At 38.8% G+C, this 12056-nt stretch overlaps 1 protein-coding gene across 2 annotated transcripts in view; it reads left to right on the forward strand.

The window, feature by feature from the left end:
• The window catches only part of plxna4 (plexin A4), a 289939-nt gene that overhangs the window by 159839 nt on the left and 118044 nt on the right, over nt 1–12056 (forward strand). For both annotated transcript variants that reach the window (XM_073868431.1, XM_055191382.2), the window contains exon 4: nt 5225–5356. In XM_073868431.1, coding sequence (XP_073724532.1) covers nt 5225–5356 — 132 coding nt within the window. The remainder of the gene's footprint in view (nt 1–5224; nt 5357–12056) is intronic.

Consider the following 12056-nt stretch of genomic DNA (forward strand, 5'->3'; position numbering starts at 1 on the left):
ACCAGTTGCCTGGTTGCACCACTACCTGATTATAAACCAATGACAAGGTGTATTTTCTTCAAAACAAACCAGAGTTAGTCTCATGGGACAAGCTATTGGCTTTTACTGAGCAAACTGATGTCACTTTGCATAGGTCCCGCCCACAAAGACCGAATTTTAAATCTTCTTTACATATTCATTACCGCTATTGTTGGGAGTAACGCATTGCAAGTAACGTGCATTACGTAATAATATTACTTTTCTGAAGTAACGAGTAAAGTAACGCATTACTTTATAAATCTACACATTAATATTTTAGTTACTTTTTAAAAAAAAAGTAATGCGAGTTAGTTTTCAGTTTAATTAATAAGATGTAAAAAAACAATGTACTGCATTAAACTGAACGTATTAACGTAAAATTACACACTTTATGCGCGAACAGTTTCAGTCAGAAATGCAGATGGCAGACCAGAGCTTGACATTTTTGCGATGGAAATACGCAATTTCTGAATGCAGAACTTTTCAGTCATAAAAAACAACTGCAAAGTAAGAAAAAGTAACGCAAAAGTAATGCATAAGTAACGCAAAAGTAACGTAAGCATTACTTTCCATGAAAAGCAACTAAGTAACACAATTAGTTACTTTTCGGGGAGTAACTTAATATTGTAATGCATTACTTTTAAAAGTAACTTTCACCAACACTGGTTACCGCACATTCATTATGAACAATGAAGTCAGGTAATTGTCTTTTAAAAACGATGTATTATTTCGGTATAAATAACAGTAAATTGGGAGGGAAGCAGCAGCTCATTTGCATTTAAAGAGACATGCACAAAAACAGCACTTTTCCCCGCACACCCAAAATGGGTTTCCAACATGGTATAATAAATGATCTATAGGTTATTTAGACCTAAAACTTCACAGGGGCATTCTGTGAACACTTGAGACTAATATAACATCTTGCAAAATTTTCATATTAGGTGACCTTTAAAAGGTCCTTATACAGGTATGCACCATTTAGATACAGTTATGTATACATTTGATATCAATCTGTACCTTGGAGGTACTAATGTAGTCTCTGTAGGTACAAAGGTGTACTTTTGAAAGTGTACTTGCCATTCATTGACAATTTTTTTGACAGTGTCTTAATCCCTCCCTTTAAGTAATTCTTGATGACCAACAATGGGTTTAAGGACAATCATTTTTAATTCCCCGTCTTAGCGTCCTATTAAAAGCTCGCCTTCACAAAAGTAGTAGCCTTCGGCTAAACATCGACGTTCCGGTTGAAAAGTAGGAATTCCCAGTTTCTTTTAGGATTGATTGACATTAAGAGACTTCCCAGTCCACCCACCCAACTCTCTGTCGGTTTACTACAACACACTTCTGCTCAGCCATCGCAGGCGTCGAAAACAAAGCAGACCTCCGTTCCACTTTCCTTGACTATAGCAGGCTGGTACACGTCAAAAGCTTTCGGTGCGTTCAAAGCACTGATGCATGGGTTCTCTCGGAAATTCTCCCCGGGGATTACGTTTAAAGAAACGAGAAACAATCAAAGTCCCGACACCCAAGTCAGTCGCAGTAGCAAGGCCAATCTGCTTACAGTTGTTGACACGTGCTGCACTATTTTTGCTATAGTCTGGGTTTAAATGTCAAAGATCAATATCTGCAACTCTCTCTTTTCTGGAAACTCTCATGGGAGCGTCCCTAATCACGGTGGCCTTCACCCAAACACAATAAGTGCCTACCATTCTGTGAGATTTTTGAGATGGGAAGGTTCTGCGCTGTCCTCTTTTCTTGTCAGTCTTGTCTCGTCTCAGTTACAAATTTGACTAGTAAATAATAACGAATGATTCACCCTCTTGTATTGCATTGCATTTTGTATGCTCCGGGATAAGCAGACATCCTATTTTTGTTTTGAAAGTTGCTCTCTTATTGACGTTGTCCTATCAGTAGTGAAGACCACTGGCCTGTTCTTTCTGTAGCTTCATACTAGTTTATGTGATAAACTTTCACCTCTTATTTTATGGGTATTTAACTAGGTAAATGAGATGCATGGAGTGAGAGTAAGGGTTATACATTAGCAGTGCTGTGCCATTAATTTCCTCATTCATTTTAATTTAAAATCAATAAGAAATCTCTAAGCTTTATGCAGTTTGCACAGTGACCTTGGTGAAAAAATGAAATAAGAGCTGCTAATATCAGAGCTTTTTATAAATTACCAAGCCTTGACTAAGCCTAAACACCACTCCATCATTTTGTACTGTGTAACTTGAGATTTCTCACATGTCTGGGTGATGTTGTTACAGCCAATGGCCACTAGGGGGACGTGTTATTAGACTGAGCAGTGTTTGTAGTTATAACTGAGGTCCTTTACCCCAGAAAGGGTCCTCAGAAAATTTCAAAATGATAAAGAGAAGACAAAAAATGTGTGTCTAATAATTTATCATTTGTTTGTGAACAATTTGCTCTCTTTATAAAATCATACTTAGTATGTATTTAACACACAGTGTTTAAAATGCAGCATTTAATTTGTTATGTCAACTTATCACAGATCAAAATTTTAAATAGTAGGTTGTTTTAATTCATTCTTCATTTTTTAGTGCCGTTTTTTATATATATATAAAAAATATGGATATACATTTTAGGTAAGGGGTCCCTCGTTCATCATATATGGGGGTCCCTGCCATCAAAATGTTTAAAACCCCTGCTGTATAACAGTACACACAGGACAATATGCAAGCATCTACTGTACTTCTAAAAGGTTGTTCTGAATTAAGATATGAAGGTGAATATTATCTTAATCTGGTCTATAGGATTTGCTATCATAATTGTAATTGTGAAAGCAATATACTGTAGGGCTGTATTCCTTTTTAAACCTAATTTCAAAGAGATTTTTACACACACAGCAGGTGTGACATTGTATGCGACGTAACAGTAACTGTAAGATAACATGAAAGTGAAAGTCTTGGCTCGGGCCCAGAATTAAATCCAGATTATGATGTGATACACAGATTAACTGTGTAATCCATTTAGGATGTAAAGAATGTAATCCACTTTATTGATATTGAAATGAAGTTCTGTTGTTTTGTTAAGGGCTCAGGAAATCAGTTTATAATCATAAAACACTTTTATTGCACTATAAACATTGTATTATTGATTAGAAAGCGAACTTCAGAGTCGATAGTTGTGTTGTAGTTCTTCCACTTTTTAAAGGTCTTGGTCTCGTCTCGGAATTGACTGCATTTTTACTCGGTCTCGACTCTTGTCTCAGACAAAGAGGACTCAGAATTTTATTTCAAGACCGGTCACAACCACAACTAATGGCACATCACAAATTTATTTATCATTAATTTTATGCAGTTTATTCAAATTTGGCATTTGATGTTGGCATTGTTTAAGCATTGTTTAAGTTTCTCCCAATGACAGTTTTTCTAATTTTATTACTAAAAACAATTTGCACTGGTCTTGGTCTTGACTTGGTCTCGGCCTGTCTTGGTCTTGGTCTTGACTTGGTCTCGACCCTTTAAAGTTTTGGTCTTGTCTCGGTCTCGGCCTGTCTTGGTCATGACTTGGTCTCGGTTTAGGTGGTCTTGACTACAACACTACGTGTAATGGGCAATGCTCCGACATTTGGTGAAGACGCACATCCGGCGACCCGAGTTCGAATCTCGGCTCAAGGTCCTTTGCCGATCCCGTTGCCCTCTCTCCATCCTCTACTTTCCTGAGCTCTCCTAACATACTCGCTATCAAATAAAATAGGCAAAAATGGACCAAAAATGACTTAAAAGTGGACATATCATGAAAATCTGACTTATTCATGTTTAAGTGCTATAATTGGGTCCACAGTGCTTCAATCAACTTAGAAAATGTAAAAAAGATCAACCCAGTAACTTAGTTTTGCTAAGCCATTCTCTGCAAGCACATGAAAAAATAGCTCATTGAAATTTGGCTCCTCTTGTGATGTCACTTAATCTGCACCATCCAACCACGGCCCTGCCATTTAGTGCAGAGACACTTGCATTTAAAAGGACACACCCAAAAATGGCACATTTTTGCTCACACCAAAGTGGCAATTTTAGCATGTAATAATAAATTATATATAGGTTATTTTGAGCTAAAACTTCACTTTCACGTACTCTGGGGACACCAAAGATTTATTTAACATTTTAAAAAAGTCTTTTGAAATGTCTCCTTTAAAAAAAGAAAATACTGGTTTAATTTGATAAACATAACATACTAACCAGCAAGTTTTGCTCCATTAGCTGCTGTAACATTGTTTATGTCTATACTTTGTTACACTAACAAAAAGTTTCCAATGCAAAATAAAAGTTCTCTTTAATTCTATTGCTGCACTGTTTATTTTACTCTGTAAGTAGTTGTGTGTTCATTTAGCAAAGAGCTGTACAGAAAGTAATGTATTTTTTCTAGATTAGATACTATCATACTTTAGCATCTCAGCGTTATCGCCGACAGACTTGATAATAGTCATCCCCAGTGGCTAATTTGTTTGTTGCAATCTTGATAACGTCCTTCCTCTCCAGCGAGCGTGAATCTGTCGCGCATCTCTCTTGGGAAGCCGAGCACCCCCTGCAGTTCATGCTTTCACTGTCCACACGCTGCCTTTCCAAACACTGCCTGGCCGAAACCCAATCCCAGCCAATTTAACCAGGCTGATCAGAGAGATTAGATAAAGCTCCTGCTGAATAAGGCCTTGGCTCGTGTTGAGGGTTTCCTCTTTCTTTCTCATCTCCTTTCTTTTGTCTTCTTTTGTTCTACTCTTTTTTTGCTCTTGACCCTGAACGCACAATAAACCCTAGAGAAAGGGAACTCTTTAAAGGTGAAGTGTTTCATTTCCGTGCCACCCGAATCGAACGGCCAACAAATCAGGTCCAAACAGCCACCGGTTCTCTTATTGGTCGAACAAACAAATAGCCCCATACCAAACTCACTCCATTGGTTGAGCAAATGTCAAACTTGCAATGCCACAGTTTTAAAATTGTATTAGGCACATCTTCACCCGAACATTGTGTGTGTGTGTGTTCCCAATATTATTATGTTCGGATATATTCATGAGACCTCCATCACTACGGTCCAACTGTGCTGCTGAGGCAGCAATTCATGGCACATAACGGTTCCCCTACAGCTGTCCAACATCTTACCAACTTTGCTATACGCTGTTCTCTCGTATGCATACTGTAGGAACATATTAATGGTCGAGTAACCGTCTGTAATCCTTTCCTTTCAGATTCGGGTTGACGGTCCCTCCCACGGTGCATTGCAGTACGAAACCATTCAGGTGGTCGACAACGGACCGATCCTGCGAGACATGGCTTTTTCTGCCGATCAGCACTTCCTGTATGTGATGTCGGAGTCACAGGTGAGAAATTTTTTTGTAGTTTCATATACTGTAATTACAGCGAGAGAGCCAGACTAAGTGAGAGCGGTACCTTTTTTGGCGTGACGGATGATGGATCGGTGGATTAGACCTTCACAAGCTCGCCGTGTCCAAAATACACACAATTTACACATCAGATGAAAACGGCCCAATCAGTGTAATGGACAGAGCGGATACGGCTCTGCGCCGATATCTTTAGCACTACTGAAGCTTGTAAATCTCAACATCAGAAAAACGCTGCATGCACTTAGCGTGGTAAAAACACCCAGACTCGGATAAATCAGCCTGGAAACTCGAGCTTTCATGTCTCTGGAAATAATCCCTTTCATACCGGTCCAACCGATCTATGGAGAATTTATGCCGCCTGTGTCTGGACCAGGCGTACGCTGTTGATCACTTTGTGGAAGCAAACATGTCTGCTGCATGAATCAAAATGGCATTGTTTCTTGATCTATCACTATCAATCAGCCTCCTGACTTTTGACCCCCGACCCTAGAGATGAGCTCCACTGAGCCATATGATAACCATAAACACACTTGACAATATATACCACCAAGATTTAGTGCTTTCATTTCTCTCTCTCTCTCTTTCTCTGTCTCTCGCTCTCTCAGACGCATGCACAAACTGGTTTCCATTTTTTAAAAGGACATACCATAGACGTAATGATATTCATACTGTACAGTGTGCGTGACATAAATTCTGCTCACCGCTGGATTTTTGTAACAAAAATGCATGATGGTCATGCATGCATGCATGCCCAGGAGATGCATTGCATTTTGGCGCAATGTGCATGCTTCGAACGTCTGTGTACGCGTACGAGTCAAATAAACTATGCTTTGCAATGCTATGCAATCGACCGTTTGCGGAAAAAAACGGGCTTAAATCTAAATTGACCTTTACAGCAATCTTTTAAGATTTTCAAAAAACATTGGACCAAAAAAATTCCTCACAATGTCAAAAAAATCACCTTTTTGTCCTCACACTGTATATCCCAATGCTCAGTTTGACAATTCAAGGTGCCAACAAATCATTCTTTACAGTACTTTAGTGCAAAATTGCAGTGATGCAACACAGGCCTATAACCAGACACTCGGCCAATATCAAAATTTACAGCTTCCGCTATAAATTTAAAACCTCATTTTGTAAAATTCACTTTACTAGCAGGAAGGGTCATTGGGGCGCATCCTGACATTTGAAACTCAGTACAGGTAGAACTAGCCGGTCACATTGTCACAGTGTCTCTTATAAATTGCAATATAGGCTACTGTAAAATTTACAAGGGGATGGTTTAGTTGTGTGAGGAAAAACTGCATGTACACCACTAGCGACACCAACTCGTTCATTTTAATAGAACCTTGGTGACTTCGGCAACATCAGCGACAGTGACCATTGGTGACAGGAAGTGAGCATATCCACAGTTACCCAACAAAGTTGAGAAAAGTTTAACTTTTTTGAATTGATGTGTGACTTTTGGGAGCGACTACCAATGGGAGTAGAGCAGTCATTCATTATTATTATTATTACATTTTTTATTTACTATGGACATCACAGTTACATTGGACAAACCATATGCACTTGCTTAAAGGTGCAGTGTGTACATTTTAGCAGCATCTACTGGTGAGGTTGCGAATTGCACCCCTCACTTTTGAAACGCATAGAGAAGCTACAGTAGCCGCCAGACATGTAGCAGTAGACAGGTAGCAGACAGGTAGCAGCCGTACAAACATTTATCGACGGAGACAACTTAGTAAAAAAGTTTGTTCGTTAAGGGCTTCTGTAGAAACATGGCGGCACAAAATGGCGACTTCCACGTAAGGGAACCCTCAGTGTATGTAGATAAAAACGTCTCATTCTGAGGTAATAAAAACATAACGGTATATTATAAAAAGGTCTTTATACACCCCTGATAATATAGTTTTCTATATTATTTTGCATTTCTGTCAAGAGATCCTTTTTAAAATTACACACTGCACCTTTAAGTGTTTTAGCATCACAAAAACCAGCCGGCGCACCGCACAACTACAGAATAAAAAGAAAAGAAGTATCATAACAACCAAAGCGCTGAGCTGAAAAAATGCTGGCAAGTGCCCACAGTTGGCATCTGCCTGTTGTGTTTAAATACTTTGGTGTACGTGGCCCCTTAGGAACGCCTCTTAAAGAGCACCTATTGTCCGATTCACATTTTCAAATTTCCTTTGTGTAAGAGTGTATTAGTAAATGTTAACAATATGCGAAAGGTACAAATCCAAAAGTAAACGATGACGCGAGTCTCCAACGTCAATCGCTTTTATTGGACTACAACAAACACACGGATTGTAGGCAAAAGTTTACTTCCTGGGATTGGTGATGTAGACAAGACCGACATTAACATAATCATCAAATCAATTATCATAATTCCTCCCGTTTCGGACTTAGCCTGTAAGTTAACTCCTGTTAGCAACCGAATCTTTCAAACATGGTAAGTAGCGTCACGTTTCCTGCTGACGTATTCAGGCCAATCACAACGTACAGATAAGCTGGCCAATCAGGGACACAGAGCTTTTCAAATCCGTGCGTTTCAGGAAGAGAGTGAAATCTGGAGCTACAAAAATGTACGGCATGTGGAAAATAATGTGTTTTTTAAACCATAAACCATGCGAACACATTGAATTATACCAAATACACAAAATAACGTTGTTTTTTTAACAATGAAACAGGTGCTCTTTAACAATCTCATTGAAAGAGATGGGCGAAAACAGTGACAAAGTTTACTTTGCCAGTGATCTTCAGTGTCCTGGTTCTCTTAAAATTATCCGAAAATAATTTATATTATATGTCAGATTAGTTTAGGCTGTTAAGGTCACTCTCCCAACTTTAGCTATTTTGTAAACATAATTTAATCAAAAAATCTGATTTGAGTTAAAACTGGGACACAATCAACCACTCTCGCGTCCTGTGGGAGAGTAAAGATGTTTTCGTTGACATGGATAAATACCAAAGCGGGACCTGCTCCATTCTGCCAGCGAATCATCTCACCCTGTTGCAATTAGCCTATTAGCCCATTTAGCGCATAGTCGTCTGGTTTCTGTTTAGTCCTAAACATCAGGGGATCACATCTACAGGGGAATCATGCATATATTTAGAAGCTATTTAGCGAACATGCATTCGCTCGTCCCACCTGTACTGTAATTCTGCCTCCCTACAGCGCACACGCATGCCGACACACACACACACTTTCTCTAACTTCTCACTGAAAGATTTATTGTTTTCTTTTAAACTTTAATGAACTGTGATGTAATGTGCAACTTCGGCTTTGCGCTGATTCGGATCACACACACAGACATCTTTTCACCTCTGTGTTTACTCTTTCATGCACTTTGCTGTGAATAACAGGAAGAATATTAGGCAAGCCATTTTTTATTTGTTTTCTTTCCACTCTCACAGTTTCTCTCCAGCGCTGCATGTGGTTGAGATGTCCACATTAATATTTATAGCTGATAACAACATTCTCATGGATTTTCATAACTGTGTTTGTGGTCAGGTCTGGTGCATATCTGCTTTGTGCATGCAAACACACACAGTTTCTCTCATACACACTATTTACAATTTTTAAAGTGATAGTTCACCCAAAATTGAAATTCTGTTATTATTTACTCACACTCATGTTGATTTTATTCTGATGAACACAAAGAAGATATTTTGATAAATGATGGTATGCAGCTGTCAGGAACCATTGACTTCCATAGTAGGAAAAAATGAAAATTATGAAAGTAGGTGATGGTACCCACTTTTTCCTATTATGGAAGTCGGTGGTTACCAGCATCTGTGTGCTTACCACAATTTATCAAAATATCATATTTTTGTGTTCATCCCAAAAAAGAAATTCAAACAGATCAAGAACAACATGAGGGTGGGCAAATGGACAGAATTTAAATTTTTGGGTGAACTATCCCTTTAAAGTCTCCCACACATGATCACCTAAGAAATCTGTTTTTGTGAGGTGGTCTTGTGGTTTGTTATGAAGCTAAAGTGAAATTTATTATGGCACACTTGTGGCTGTGTTGCTTTTAAAAGAAGTTTATTTAACTAAGTTCGGGAGGAGCATGGTGCCTACAGTATAAATAGCCGTCCCTCGCCTCTGTCCCGTGACAGTTTTTGCAGCATCCCTCCTCCACCCCTCTCAGCTAGTTTCATCGATCCCAGTTATAAAGGGGGGAGTATACTCTGAGTTCGGGCTAAAGATCCGAGCTTGGAGCTTTCCCTTCGGAGAGCACGCCAAATATGCTTTATCTCATTCCCCATTGATTTACATGTTAATGCGAACTCGTGAATTGGCAGTGGATTAAACTTGTAAACAATCAATAGCTACAACACAAAATCATAACCCAACTGAGTCAGCAGTACTACCCACAGGGTTCCCACGGAAGTGGAATTTCTGGAATATCATGGAATTTAAAAGGTTTATTCCAGACACTGAAGTCATGGAATATAATTAAGAGATTTTGTTTGTCGCTTTAAATTTTGTTTGCTTTTATAAAAAGTACTCGTTAAGTTGCTTGTGAAGTTGCGATAGAATGCTGTTTCCAAGTCAAAGACTCAACTGATTTTAAAGGGATAGTTCCGCCAAAAATGATATTAAACCCATGATTTACTCACCCTGAAGCCATCCGAGATGCATATGTCCATCATTTTTCAGATGAACACATTTTCAGTTATTTTAGAAAATGTTTTAGATCTTTTAGTTAATCAAATGTGAAGTTATGGGGTCCACGTCCTTCAAGTTCAAAAAATGAAATAAAACCAAATGGCTCCACGATGATAAACAAATGCCTTCTGAGGGTAATTCGCACCGTTTTGTTGTAGAAATATCCACATTTAAAACTTTATAAACGAAAATAACTCGCTTTCGATAATGCCGCCATCTTAGTCCGCATTCAGGATGAGAGCTTACGCAGCTTACGGAGGTTTCTCTGCTGCTGCTCTGTGCCCTCACCCTCCGCATTTGTCATACGTCACTAAGAAAAGTGCGTACACTACACTAATACTCTCTCCTGAATACAGAGGAGTCTAAGATGGCGGCGCTACCGGAAGGTAGTTATTTTCATTTAGAAAGTTTTAAATATGGATATTTCTACAACAACACCAAGCGGATTACCATTAGAAGGCCTTTGTTTATCATCCTGGAGCCGTTTGGATTTCTTTGGGGAAGGATATATGCACATTTTTTGGACTTGAAGAACGTGGACCCCGTAACTTTACTGTTTAGCAGCTAAAAGATATAAGACATTTTCTTTTTTTCTTTTTAAAGTTATGTTTTTGGGCCATTTTTGCCTTTATTAGATAGATAGTATGGTAGGAGAGGACAGGAAAGTATAGGGTGGAGAGAGGGGTACGGGATCGGCAAAGGACCTCGAGCCGAGATTCGAACTCGGGTCGCCGAAAGTGCGTCTGCACTATATGTCGGAGCACTGTCCACTACACCATCGGCTCCGACATTAGACATTTTCTAAATTAACTGAAAATGTGTTTGTCTGAAAAATGATGGACACATGCATCTCGGACTGCTTTGCAGTGAGTAAATCATGGGTTTAATATCATTTTTGGCTGAACTGTCCCTTTAAGTGAGACTACAATCTAAACCAACGCTATCTCACAAGAGTTAGCTAATGCGTATTAATTCATACGACCACATCAGTAAGTTTTGGTATGATTTGCCTTGACCCTAAACAGACATTTAATTGGCATTTTGTTTATTCATTACATTCAAGCTAAATTTTTATAAACTCATGGTGTACACCACATTTTCAGGCTCACGGCATCTCAGACATAGGTCACGAAAATTCCCCTTCACTGAAAAAAAAAATTAATTCAATTTACTCAATTTTTTTAAGGTAAGTGTTCGCAATTAATTATATTTAAGCTACATTTAAACAAAAACAATTAGAAATGCAAAACAAAACAAAAAAAAAGTTTGTTTAAATGTAGCTTAAATAAATTTATTGCGACCACTTACCTTAAAAAAAACTGAGTAAATTGAATGAATAATTTTTTTCAATGTTTTACTTAGTGAAAGTCAGGGAAAAGTCTGGGAATTTGACATTCGGCTTAGAGTGGGAACTCTGTACCCAAAACAAAACACTAGGTATTACTTTTATTTTAGACTTTTTTACTTCCAGGTCTTTTAACATCTCTAGTTGATTATATTCTGAAACGATCACACACACAAACTCCCTGCGGGAGATCGGAAGAGAAAAACAAGAACAGTAGGTCGATAATTTCCTGCTGGTGGAGTCTTAAAGAGAGGGAATAAAAGAGAGAGAGAGGGGGGACGAGAGGGAATGATAGTGTTCGAGAGCTGCGGATGTCTGTGATACACGTGCGATTACGGCTGATTGGTCAGGTTGAAAAGCCCACGTTCCCCTCACAGTGTGAGCCACAGCTGAGGTCAGCACATCCTCTGCATGTACAGCAGTGAGCATCACAGACGAAAATATACCGGCCTGTTGATATCCATGTTATAACATTTCTCACTGATGCATGACGTGTACTACAGTGGACAGGTCATATTTTGACAGGCAGTCTTTGAACCACTTATCTGATGTTGCATCCGGAACCCAATGGGTTATGACCTTTGACCTCTGCACATAATTCTGTATGACTTCTGTGTATGTCATTTTGTGTTTGTATTTATGACGACATAAAT

Source organism: Misgurnus anguillicaudatus, chromosome 1 (genome assembly GCF_027580225.2).
Source record: "Misgurnus anguillicaudatus chromosome 1, ASM2758022v2, whole genome shotgun sequence".
Lineage (NCBI taxonomy): Eukaryota > Metazoa > Chordata > Actinopteri > Cypriniformes > Cobitidae > Misgurnus > Misgurnus anguillicaudatus.